At 52.8% G+C, this 12,425-nt stretch overlaps 1 protein-coding gene across 2 annotated transcripts in view; it reads left to right on the top strand.

The window, feature by feature from the left end:
* The window catches only part of fer1l4 (fer-1 like family member 4), a 320,348-nt gene that overhangs the window by 138,805 nt on the left and 169,118 nt on the right, over positions 1-12,425 (top strand). For both annotated transcript variants that reach the window (XM_068000123.1, XM_068000124.1), the window contains one exon: positions 8,454-8,628. In XM_068000123.1, coding sequence (XP_067856224.1) covers positions 8,454-8,628 — 175 coding nt within the window. The remainder of the gene's footprint in view (positions 1-8,453; positions 8,629-12,425) is intronic.

Genomic DNA, 12,425 nt, shown 5'->3' with positions numbered 1-12,425 from the left:
TCTCGCTCCTGAAAGGTCTGGCTCTAATTTTTAGACTGTGCCCCCTACTCCTAGAATCCCGAACTAGCGGAAATAGTTTCTCTCGATCCACCCTACCTGTTCCCCTTAATATCTTATAAACTTCGATCAGATCACCCCTTAACCTTCGAAACTCGAGAGAAAAAACCCCAATTTGTGTAATCTCTCCTCGTAACTTAACCCTTGAAGTCCGGGTATCATTCCAGTAAACCTACGCTGCACTCCCTCCAAGGCCAATATGTCCTTCCGAAGGTGCAGTGCCCAGAACTGCTCACATTACTCCAGGTGCGGTCTAACCACGGTTTTGTATAGCTGCAGCATAACTTCTGTCCCCTTGCACTCCAGTCCTCCAGATAGAAAGGCCAGCATTCCATTAGCCTTACTGATTATTTTCTGCACCTGTTCATGACACTTCAATGATCTATGTACCTGAACCCCTAAGTCCCTTTGGACATCCACTGTTTTTAACTTTTTACCATTTAGAAAGTACCCTGTTCTATCCTTTTTTGATCCAAAGTGGATGACCTCACATTTGTCTACATTGAATTCCATTTGCCACAGTTTTGCCCATTCACCTAATCTATCAATATACCTTTGTAATTTTATGTTTTCATCTACACTGCTTACAATGCCACCAATCTTTGTGTCATCGGCAAACTTAGATATGAGACTTTCTATGCCTTCATCTAAGTCGTTAATAAATATTGTGAATAATTGAGGCCCCAAGACAGATTCCTGCGGGACTCAACCAGTCACATCCTGCCAATGTGAGTACCTTCCCATTATCCCTACTCTCTGTCGCCTTTTGCTCAGCCAACTTCCGAACCAAGTCTGTACTTTTCCCTCGATTCCATGGGCTTCTATCTTAGCTAACAGTCTCATATGTGGGACTTTATCAAATGCCTTCTGGAAGTCCATATAAATAACATCCATTGACATTTCCCTGTCCACTAATTTAGTCACCTCTTCAAAAAATTCAATCAGGTTTGTCAGGCACGACCTACCTTTCACAAATCCATGCTGGCTCTCTCTGATTAACTGAAACTTATCGACGTGTTCAGTCACCCTATCCCTAATTATAGACTCCAGCATTTTCCCCACAACAGATGTTAGGCTAACTGGTCTATAATTCCCTGGTTTCCCTCTCTCTCCTTTCTTAAAAAGCGGAGTGAAATTTGCAATTTTCCAATCTAGAGGGACAGTTCCTGAATCTAGAGAACTTTGAAAGGTTATAGTTAGGGCATCTGCAATGTGCTCACCTACTTCCTTAAAAACCCTGGGATGGAAACCATCTGGTCCTGGGGATTTGTCACTCTTTCGTGCTATTATTTTCTTCATTACTGTTGCTTTACTTATGTTAATTTTATTGAGTCCCTGTCCCCGATTCAGTATTAGTTTTCTTGGGATTTCCGGCATGCTATCCTCTTTTTCTGCTGTGAATACTGACGCAAAGTAATTGTTCAACATGTCCGCCATTTCCCCATTGTCAATGACAATATCCCCACTTTCAGTTTTTAAGGGGCCAACACTGCTCCTGACCACCCTCTTTTTCCTAATATAACTATAAAAGTTCTTCGTATTGGTTTTGATATCCCTTGCAAGTTTCTTTTCATACTCTCTTTTTGTAGCTCTTACTATCTGTCTTGTGACCCTTTGTTGATCTTTGTATCTTTCCCATTCGCCAGGATCTGTGCCATTTTTTTGCCTTTTTGTATGCCCTTTCCTTATGTCTTATACTGTCCCTTACCTCTTTAGTTGTCCATGGCTGTTTTTTTTTTTGGCAAGTAGAGTTCTTGCCCCTCAGGGGTATAAACCGTTTCTGTATCACGTTAAATGTTTCTTTAAACATTTCCCACTGATCATCAGTCGTTTTACCCATTAACAGATTTGCCCAGTTTACTGTGGACAGTCTCTGTCTCATCCCATTGAAGTCGGCCTTACCCAAGTCTAGAATCTTAGCAGCTGACTCACTTTTTTCCCTTTCCAACACTACATTGAACTCGATCATGTTATGATCGCTATTGGATAGATGTTCACGTACAGTTAAGCTGTTAACTAAATCAGGTTCATGACTCATTACTAAATCTAGTGTGGCTTGCCCCCTTGTTGCCTCTAGGACATACTGCTGTAGAAAACTATCCCGGACACACTCAAGAAATTCACTACCTTTCTGACAGTTGCTAGTCTGCTTTCCCCAATCTATGTGAAGGTTAAAGTCCCCCATTAAGACCACTATGCCTTTCTTACACGCTTGTCTAATCTCTGCATTTATACAATCTAGCACTTCAGAGCTGCTGCCAGGGCTCCTATACACAACTCCCACTATAGTCTTAGATCCTTTCCTATTTCTCAATTCAACCCATAAGGTCTCTGTTGGCTGCTTACCTCTCGTTATATCCTCCTTTATCATTGAAGTGATTTCATCTCTAATCACTAAGGCTACTCCTCCCCTTCTTCCATTTTCCCTGTCTCTCCTGTCGACCTTATAACCTGGTATATTTAGTTCCCAATCCTGACCATCCTGCAGCCATGTCTCGGTGATAGCTATCATGTCATACCCTCCAATTTGAATTTGAACCTGTAGTTCATTTAATTTATTCCTTATACTCCGTGCATTTGTATATTGAACTATTAGTTAGGCCACACACCCTAGCCTGACCTTCAGCTTTGATGCTGGGTTAATCGCCTTACGCCTTCTAGTTTTCACTATATCTGTATTGCCTAAAGTACACTTTCTTTCTGCTGCTCTACGCTTTTCCCTTTCACTTGTTCTTGAACAACTGTTTGTACTATTTGCATTGTAAATTTCCCCTGGGTCTTCCCCTCTCTTGCTGCTCTCAACTTTACTCCCTTCTGACTCCCCGCTCAGGTTCCCATCCCCCTGCCACTCTAGTTTAAACCTTCCCCAACAGCACTAGCAAACACCCCCGCGAGGACATTGGTCCCGGTCCTGCTCGGGTGTAACCCGTCCCGCTTGTACAGGTCCCACCTTCTCCAGAACCGGTCCCAATGTCTCAGGAATCTAAATCCCTCCCTCCTACACCATCCCTGCAGCCATGCATTCATCCTGTCTATTCTCCTGTTCCTATACTCACTAGCACGTGGCACTGGTAATAATCCTGAGATCACTACCTTTGAGGTCCTGCTTTTTAATTTATCTCCTAACTCCTTGAATTCACCTTGCAGGACCTCATCCCTTTTTTTACCTATCTCGTTGGTACCGATATGGACCACGACTACTGGCTGTTCACCCTCCCCCTCCAGAATGCCCTGCAGCCGCTCTGCAACATCCTTGACCCTAGCACCAGGGAGGCAACATACCATCCTGGAGTCACATTTGCGGCCGCAGAAACGCCTATCTGTTCCCCTTACAATTGAATCCCCGATCACTATAGCCCTGCCACTCTTCTTCCTCCCTTTACTGTGCAGCAGAGCCACCCATGGTGCCCCGAACCTGGCTCTTGCTGCTTTCCCCTGATAAGCCATCTCCCCCAACAGTACCCAAAGCGGTATATCTGTTTGAGAGGGAGATGGCCCCAGGGGACTCCTGGTCTACCTGCCTAGTCCTTTTACTCTTCCTGGCGGTCACCCATTTCCTTTCTGCCTGCGTAATCTTTACCTGCGGTGTGACCACCTCACTGAACGTGCTATCCACGATAATCTCAGCATCGCGGATGCTCCACAGTGAATCCACCCGCAGCTCCAGCTCCGAAATACGGTTAGTCAGTAGGTGCAGCTGGACACACTTCCTGCAGACACGGTCGCCAGGGACACCGGTAGTGTCCATGACTTCCCACATAGTGCAGGAGGAGCATATCACAGGTGCGAGCTCTGCTGCCATGACTTGCCTTAGATTTACACTGCGTTCACCTCTCACTCTCCTCCCGCTCTCGGTCTCTCCTTTTGTCCTGTGCTCACCTCTCGGACTCTCCTGCCTCACCTGTGACGTCGCACAGTAGTTTTCTCTTGTTGCAGGTCTGCTGCTGCTTTTATTCCCGACTCTCAGTCTTCTGCCGCTCAGGTCCGCCGCCGCTCTGGGGAAAAAGTTTGGCAAAGCAAAGCAAAGCAGCACCTCCTTCCCCCACTTCCCCGAACTCCCACACTCACCAAACTCTCAGCTGATCACTCTGTGCTCCGCCGCACTCCGTGCTCGGTTTGCACCAACAGGCCCCTGTTTTTCTACAGTTTGTGACTCACATGAGTCAGGCCTGCCCCACCTTCAGGTACCAGTTTAATCTAGCTAACCAATTAACTTGCTACAGCAGCTCTCTCTGCTGAAGCCTGACAGAAACTTAACAATTTAAACTTTAAAATTGAACTTAAACAGTTGATAGCAATTTACACGAGATTTTAAAGAGATTAACCCTTAAACTCCCACACTCACAATGAGTGTGAGATAGTATCGTGGGTAGGTGCGGGAATGTCTGCGGTGGAGGGAAGGCTAGCCTCCCTCGAGCGTCAAGCACGGCTCAACAATGAGTCCATTCAGGCCCTGACAACGGCCGTTCGGATTCAGGGTGAGCAACATTCTGCCGCCTTAAACAGGCTGACAGATACTTTACAAATGGCCTTTCAAGGCCTCACACAAGCCCTCCAAACTGCTCTCCAGCAGGGTGGAAGGAGTGATGTGGGCCTGGGCCACGAGAGGGATGATGGTGAAAGGGGACATGGAAGTGGGGACGCCACTCAAAGCGCTTCCATGTCTCACCCGTTGCCCCCCTCTCAACCAGTACCCGCAATGCTGCCCCCTCTCCGGGTGGCCGAGTCTGCCCCTGCACAGGTGCAGGTGGAGCAGTCTTTGGAGGGGCCCACACGGGCACCGAAACCCAGAGGGCGTCGGCCCAAAGCATCTCATCGGTCAGGGCATGAACAAGAGCAACCTGCCACTACCTCTGCTGAAGCCACAGGGGTAGCACCACGTAGGGGTTCCCGGAAACGCAAGGTGAAGGTTTTGTGAGCACAAAGGGAATGCACAAGGGTGTCTGACGATTTGTCATGTTGTTTATTTATATTGCTTTTATTTATAGTGCTTATCACCACTACTGCCACGTCTTGCCCATTCTTGACTGGCTTGTGGAATAGGTCCCTTTCATGGGGTTCACCATGAACACGCACACTTGATGCCACCCATTGTGTCACTGCAGAGTGGGTGTAGGTGCATTTGCAGGGCTCTTTTGTGCAGACGACTGAGAGACGTCGGTGATGTCCCCGGTGGCACCCTGGAAGGATGCGGAGGAGAAGTTGTTGAGGGCAGTGGTGACTTTGACAGCGACAGGTAAGAAGATGGTGCTCGGGCCAGCCGGGAGCAGCTCGGCATGAAGGAGGCTGCAGATGTCCACGACTACATGTCGAGTGACTCTGAGCCTCCATGTGCACTGCTGCTCAGAGAGGTCCAGGAAGCTGAGCCTCAGTCTGTGGACCCTGTGGCGAGGGTAGTGCCCTCTGCGACGCATCTCTCTCTGCGGTTGCCCTCCCTCCTGCTGTGCAGGTGGATGTGTCACAGCACTGTGTTGTGGGGCTTCACGTGTCAGAGGTGGACGGCGTGGCCAGCGAGGCTGGTGATGCTGTTCGCCCTCCGAGGAGGCCATGACTGCAGCTACAGCGGTCCCCATCCGGAAGATGTACGTTTGAAGGGGTCCACAAGGTAGGTAAATGTGTCTGGACACCGGGGTAAGTGTGCAAGTTTATGCATTTAATTGTTAGGGGGAGGGTGGTGGAGGCCAAACTTTGTCCAAAGTGACAGAGTGGCCTCCTGCAATGAGTGAGGGTCTCCCCCCAATACCTGTCAAATGGACCTTTGCAGCTGCCACAGGCTGATGGCTGCAACATGTCCATTTGAACTGGGAGTGTTTCCCCCAGTACGGGAAACAGTCTCAGTTCATTTCAAAATCCCACCCCTCCTAAAATATCAGGTCTGTAAACAACCTGAAGTTCCTGTTTCAGTACTTTAAGTGGCACCCCACCGGCTTTAATTGCCGGCGGGAGTCCTGCATGCGGGGGCTGTGCGCGCAAGTCAGCGTGTCACTGGGGAACCCGGAGGTGGGCGGGTTGGAGCCGGGCTCCAGACCCCCCACCCCCAGGAATCCCCGATTTTCGCAGCCTCCCCGCCACGAACGCACCCAATCGGGGGTGCGAAAATCGAGCCCAAAGAGTCGGGATAAAAGGGTCATTTTCAAAATGTCAATCTGTAACTAGTGGGGTGCCGCAGGGCTCAGTGCTGGGGCCTCAACTATTTACAATATATATCAGTGACTTGGATGAAGGAACAGAGTGTCTTGTGGCCAAATTTGCTGATGATACAAAGATAGGTGGAAAAGCAAGTTGTGATGAGGACACAAAGTGTCTGCAAAGGGATATTGACAGGTTAAGCGAATGGGCAAAAATTTGTCAGATGGAATATAATGTGGGAAAATGTGAAGTCATCCACTTGGGGAGGAAAAATAAAAAAGCAAAATATTATTTGAATGGAGAAATACTACAAAATGCTGCGGTACAGAGGGATCTGGGTGTCCTCGTACATGAAACACAGAAAGTCGACATACAGGTGCAGCAGGTAATCCAGAAGGCAAATGGAATATTGGCCTTTATTTCCAGGGGGATGGAGTATAAAAGCAGGGAAGTCATGCTACAACTGTACAGGGTGCTGGTGAGACCACACCTGGAGTACTGCGTACAGTTCTGGTGCCCTTATTTAAGGATGGACATGCTTGCATTGGAGGCAGTTCAGAGAAGGTTCACTCGGTTGATTCCGGGTATGGAAGGGTTGTCTTATGAGGAAAGATTGAACAGGTTGGGTCTATACTCATTGGAGTTTAGAAGAATGAGAGGAGATCTTATTGAAACATACAAGATTCTGAGGGGACTCGATAGGGGAGATACTGAAAGGGGGAATCCCCCTCATGGGGGAATCTAAAACGAGGGGACATAGTCTCAGAATAAGGGGTCGCCCGTTTAAGACGGAAATGAGGAGGAATTTCTTCTCCCATAGGGTCATGAATCTTTGGAATTCTTTACCCCAAAAAGCTGTGGAGGCTGAGTCATTGAATACATTCAAGGCTGAGTTAGACAAATTTTTGATCAGTAAGGGAGTCAAAGGATATGGGGAAAAGGCGGGAAAGTGGAGTTGAGGTAAAAATCAGATCAGCCATGATCTCATTGAATGGCGGAGCAGGCTCGAGGGGCCGAATGGCCTACTCCTGCTCCTATCTCTTATGGCCTCGTGGTATGTTGGCCTTTATTACAAGAGGATTTGAGTACAGGAGTAAAGATGATTTACTGCAATTATATAGGGCCTTAGTGAGACCGCACCTCTGGAGTATTGTGTACAATTTTGGATATACTTGCCATAGAGGGAGTGCAACGAAGATTCACCAATCTGATTTCTGGGATGGCAGGATTGCCGTATGAGGAGAAATTGAGTAGACTAGGCCTGTATTCGCTAGAGTGTCGAAGAATGAGAGGCTCGCCAAGGCTTCTTCGACAACACCTCCCAAACCCGCGACCTCTACCACCTAGAAGGACAAGGGCAGCAGGCACATGGGAACAACACCACCTGCACGTTCCCCTCCAAGTCACACACCATCCCGACTTGGAAATATATCGCCGTTCCTTCATTGTTGCTGGGTCAAAATCCTGGAACTCCCTTCCTAACAGCACTGTGGGAGAACCGTCACCACACGGACTGCAGCGGTTCAAGAAGGCGGCTCACCACCACCTTCTCGAGGGCAATTAGGGATGGGCAATAAATGCCGGCCTCGCCAGCGACGCCCACATCCCGTGAACGAATTTTTAAAAAAAATTCCCTCCAGTTCTAGAATCTCCAACCAGGGGAAACAACCTATCAGCATCTACCCTGTCAAGCCCCCTCATAATCTTATGTTTCAATGAGATCCCCTCTCATTCTTCTAAACTCCAGAGAGTATCGTCCCATTCTGCTCAACCTCTCCTCATTGGACAACCCTCTCATCCCAGGAATTAATCTAGTGAACCTTCGTTGCACCGCCTCTAAGGCAAGTGTACGAAAACTGTACCCAGTACTCCAGGTGAGGTCTCACCAAAGACTTCCTTCCTCTTGTACTCCATCCCCCTTGCAATAAAGGCCAACATGCTATTTGCCTTCCTAATTGCTTGCTGTTCCTGCATGCTAACTTTTTGTGTTTCATGTACAAGGACACCCAAGTCTCTCTGAACACCAACATTTAATAGTTTCTCACCATTTAAAAAATATTCTGTTTTTCTATTCTTCCTACCAAAGTGAATAACCTCACAATTCCCCACATTATACTCCATCTGCCACCTTCTTGCCCACTCACTTAACCTGTCTATATCCGTTTGTCGACCCTTTGTGTCCTCCTCACAGCTTACACATCAACGAAATGCTATGGAGGTAGGTTTAATTAGGATTTTTATTAACAATTGGAACTTTTGCTTCATAGGAACTCCCAGAGCAGATGTACCTTCACCCCCCGCTGTGTATCTTCGTGATGGAGCAGCGTGCGTTTGGGCGCACAGTCCTTGTGGGTTCCTATACCGTCACAAGCCTACAACAGTTTTCCATTAAGGAACTCGAGGAGAATCCAAAATCTGAAGCTGCTGATCCCAAATCCCAAAGTAAGGAAAACATATAAACTATAGAAAGGAGAACACGGGAATGCATGAAGCACTGGAAGCAGCTGCCTAGTGTTTATGCAAGTTAGTGAATTGCATCACTCAGAGTAGCACTAAGTCATATAGACCAGGCCCAGGTTCAGTTCCCAGTGTGCGCTGAGTTCACTGGTCTCAGTGCCCTTGCATTAGGGAAATAAAAATCAGCCCCAGTCCCCCAGAACCAGAGTTTTACAGCACAGGAGGCCATTGGCCCATCGTGTCTGTGCTGGCTTTTCTGTATATTCTTCTGAAGCTCCAGCAACCCTCAGCATAAAGAAATTTTGCCCACTCTCTCCTCACTCCTGAACGAGGCCTGCTAGAAAGCTTGCATACAATGTGGACATTTCATCGCAGGGGACTGTCTCCGGTGTGATGTTCTCCATGGTAGAATAGCCTGCTGACATTCACCATCTCGTTTCACACATGAAGGCTGGCCTCTTGTGAAATACTGGAGGCAGTGAAACACCGCACCTTCAGGGGAAGGGAGTAAAATAATAAACGTAGACTGCGAACCACACAGGGATCTGCTGTCCATTTTCACCCGCTGTGTTCTGTATTTTAGGCATCACATCATCAGTCAGGAATCACTGGGCTCAGGTGGTGATGAAACCAAACCTTAAAGCAGCTGCTGTTTTGCCGTGTCTCTGGCAATAGAATAGGTTGGAGGGTGAATCAATGCACTGGGTCCGACCCACGCCCGCGATCCGACCCACGCCCGCGATCCGACCCACGCCCGCGATCCGACCCACGCCCGCGATCCGACCCACGCCCGCGATCCGACCCACGCCCGCGATCCGACCCGCGATCCGACCCACGCCCGCGATCCGACCCACGCCCGCGATCCGACCCACAGTCCGACCCGCGATCCGACCCGCGATCCGACCCACGCCCGCGATCCGACCCACGCCCGCGATCCGACCCGCGATCCGACCCACGCCCGCGATCCGACCCACGCCCGCGATCCGTCCCGCGATCCGACCCACGCCCGCGATCCGACCCACGCCCGCGATCCGACCCACGCCCGCGATCCGACCCGCGATCCGACCCGCGATCCGACCCACGCCCGCGATCCGACCCACGCCCGCGATCCGACCCACGCCCGCGATCCGACCCACGCCCGCGATCCGGCCCGCGATCCGGCCCGCGATCCGACCCGCGATCCGACCCGCGATCCGACCCACGCCCGCGATCCGACCCACGCCCGCGATCCGACCCGCGATCCGACCCACGCCCGCGATCCGACCCGCGATCCGACCCACGCCCGCGATCCAATCCACGCCCGCGATCCAACCCGCGATCCGACCCACGCCCGCGATCCAATCCACGCCCGCGATCCGTCCCGCGATCCGACCCACGCCCGCGATCCGACCCGCGATCCGACCCACGCCCGCGATCCAATCCACTCCCGCGATCCGACCCACAGTCCGATCTGACTCGCGATCCGACCCACGCCCGCGATCCGTCCCACGGCCCGACCCACGCCCGCGATCCGTCCCACGGCCCGACCCGCGCCCGCGATCGGACCCACGGCCCGACCCGCGCCCGCGATCGGACCCACGGCCCGACCCGCGCCCGCGATCGGACCCACGGCCCGACCCGCGCCCGCGATCGGACCCACGGCCCGACCCACGCCCGCGATCCGACCCACGCCCGCGATCCGACCCACAGTCCGACCCGCGATCCGACCCGCGATCCGACCCACGCCCGCGATCCGACCCACGCCCGCGATCCGACCCGCGATCCGACCCACGCCCGCGATCCGACCCACGCCCGCGATCCGTCCCGCGATCCGACCCACGCCCGCGATCCGACCCACGCCCGCGATCCGACCCACGCCCGCGATCCGACCCGCGATCCGACCCGCGATCCGACCCACGCCCGCGATCCGACCCACGCCCGCGATCCGACCCACGCCCGCGATCCGACCCACGCCCGCGATCCGGCCCGCGATCCGGCCCGCGATCCGACCCGCGATCCGACCCGCGATCCGACCCACGCCCGCGATCCGACCCACGCCCGCGATCCGACCCACGCCCGCGATCCGACCCGCGATCCGACCCACGCCCGCGATCCGACCCGCGATCCGACCCACGCCCGCGATCCAATCCACGCCCGCGATCCAACCCGCGATCCGACCCACGCCCGCGATCCAATCCACGCCCGCGATCCGTCCCGCGATCCGACCCACGCCCGCGATCCGACCCGCGATCCGACCCACGCCCGCGATCCAATCCACTCCCGCGATCCGACCCACAGTCCGATCCGACCCGCGATCCGACCCACAGTCCGACCCACGATCTGACTCGCGATCCGACCCACGCCCGCGATCCGTCCCACGGCCCGACCCACGCCCGCGATCCGTCCCACGGCCCGACCCGCGCCCGCGATCGGACCCACGGCCCGACCCGCGCCCGCGATCGGACCCACGGCCCGACCCGCGCCCGCGATCGGACCCACGGCCCGACCCGCGCCCGCGATCGGACCCACGGCCCGACCCGCGCCCGCGATCGGACCCACGGCCCGACCCGCGCCCGCGATCGGACCCACGGCCCGACCCGCGCCCGCGATCGGACCCACGGCCCGACCCGCGCCCGCGATCGGACCCACGGCCCGACCCGCGCCCGCGATCGGACCCACGTTTCCCCCTCCCCCACTGCTGTAAAATGTTAGTAAATTAAGTTGTGAATTGGATTTTTATCAAAGAAAAAGCAGAAACTGCTGGACGTGTCGCAGGAATCAGGATAGGCCAATGCTTAAAATGAGATTCTTCATCAGAACATTTTGCTTCTGATGAAGAATCCCCTCAAAATCTCCTGCCTTAAATATCCTGTGCACTTCCAGAATGTTCTTTCTCTTTCATATTTCAATCGTTCCCAATTTTATGTTAATCTCGATGGTTTTTGCTGCTTGTAATTGTGTGTTTAGTGGTGATTAGACAGTTAGGGCCCGATATTAGGAGGGAGGTGGGTTGCCAGCGGGGGGGTCGACTGGGCGCGTGGGTAACTCGCCCAGTGAAATCGGTGGGTTCCCCATGCGATCATAAGTAAATTGGAGCCACTTACCTTGGCTTCCGGGTTTCGCGCTGGAAAGCTGCGCAGCGGGCAGACTGCACACCCGCATCATACACTGTCAGCTGGAGGAGCCTTATTTAAAGGGGCAGTCCTCCACTGACTGACGCTGCAGAAAATATGCAAAATTACAGCATGGAGCAGCCCCGGGGAAAGGCTGCTCCCTGGTTTAATGATGCCTCATTCCAGGTCCTACTGGATGGGGTGAGGAGGAGGGGGAGGACAGAGATCCTCCCCCCGGTGGGCGGGAGGAAGCGGCCTGCCTCTGCCACCACGAAGGCCTGGCTCGAGGTGGCAGAGGAGGTCACCAGCACCACCAACATATCGCCCACCTGCATACAGTGCAGGAGGCGCTGCAATGACATCAGTAGGTCAGCCAAAGTGAGTACACTTACTCATTCCCCTACACTCCGTCTGCCACATCACCGCCCCCACCCCACATCTCCTTCTGCACTGCCAACACTACTCTGTCACATCACCCCTCACACCCACTCAAACCTCATCCTCATCTTACCTGCACTTACTCACCTCGCCAGTACTCATCCCACCACTACCACTCAACCCAATCCTCATACAATCTCATGGCTCTATCTCAAACTCACCCTCTCATGCATCTCTCTCACGGTCAGCCTCACTCAACCTGCCACTACCTGTGCTGTAGCCACAGGGCATGCATCACATATGTGCAGTAGG

The sequence above is a fragment of the Heptranchias perlo genome, chromosome 19, assembly GCF_035084215.1.
Source record: "Heptranchias perlo isolate sHepPer1 chromosome 19, sHepPer1.hap1, whole genome shotgun sequence".
NCBI lineage: Eukaryota > Metazoa > Chordata > Chondrichthyes > Hexanchiformes > Hexanchidae > Heptranchias > Heptranchias perlo.
The sequence above is the reverse complement of the archived record's forward strand: the minus strand, read 5'-3'. Positions and strand labels throughout refer to the sequence as shown.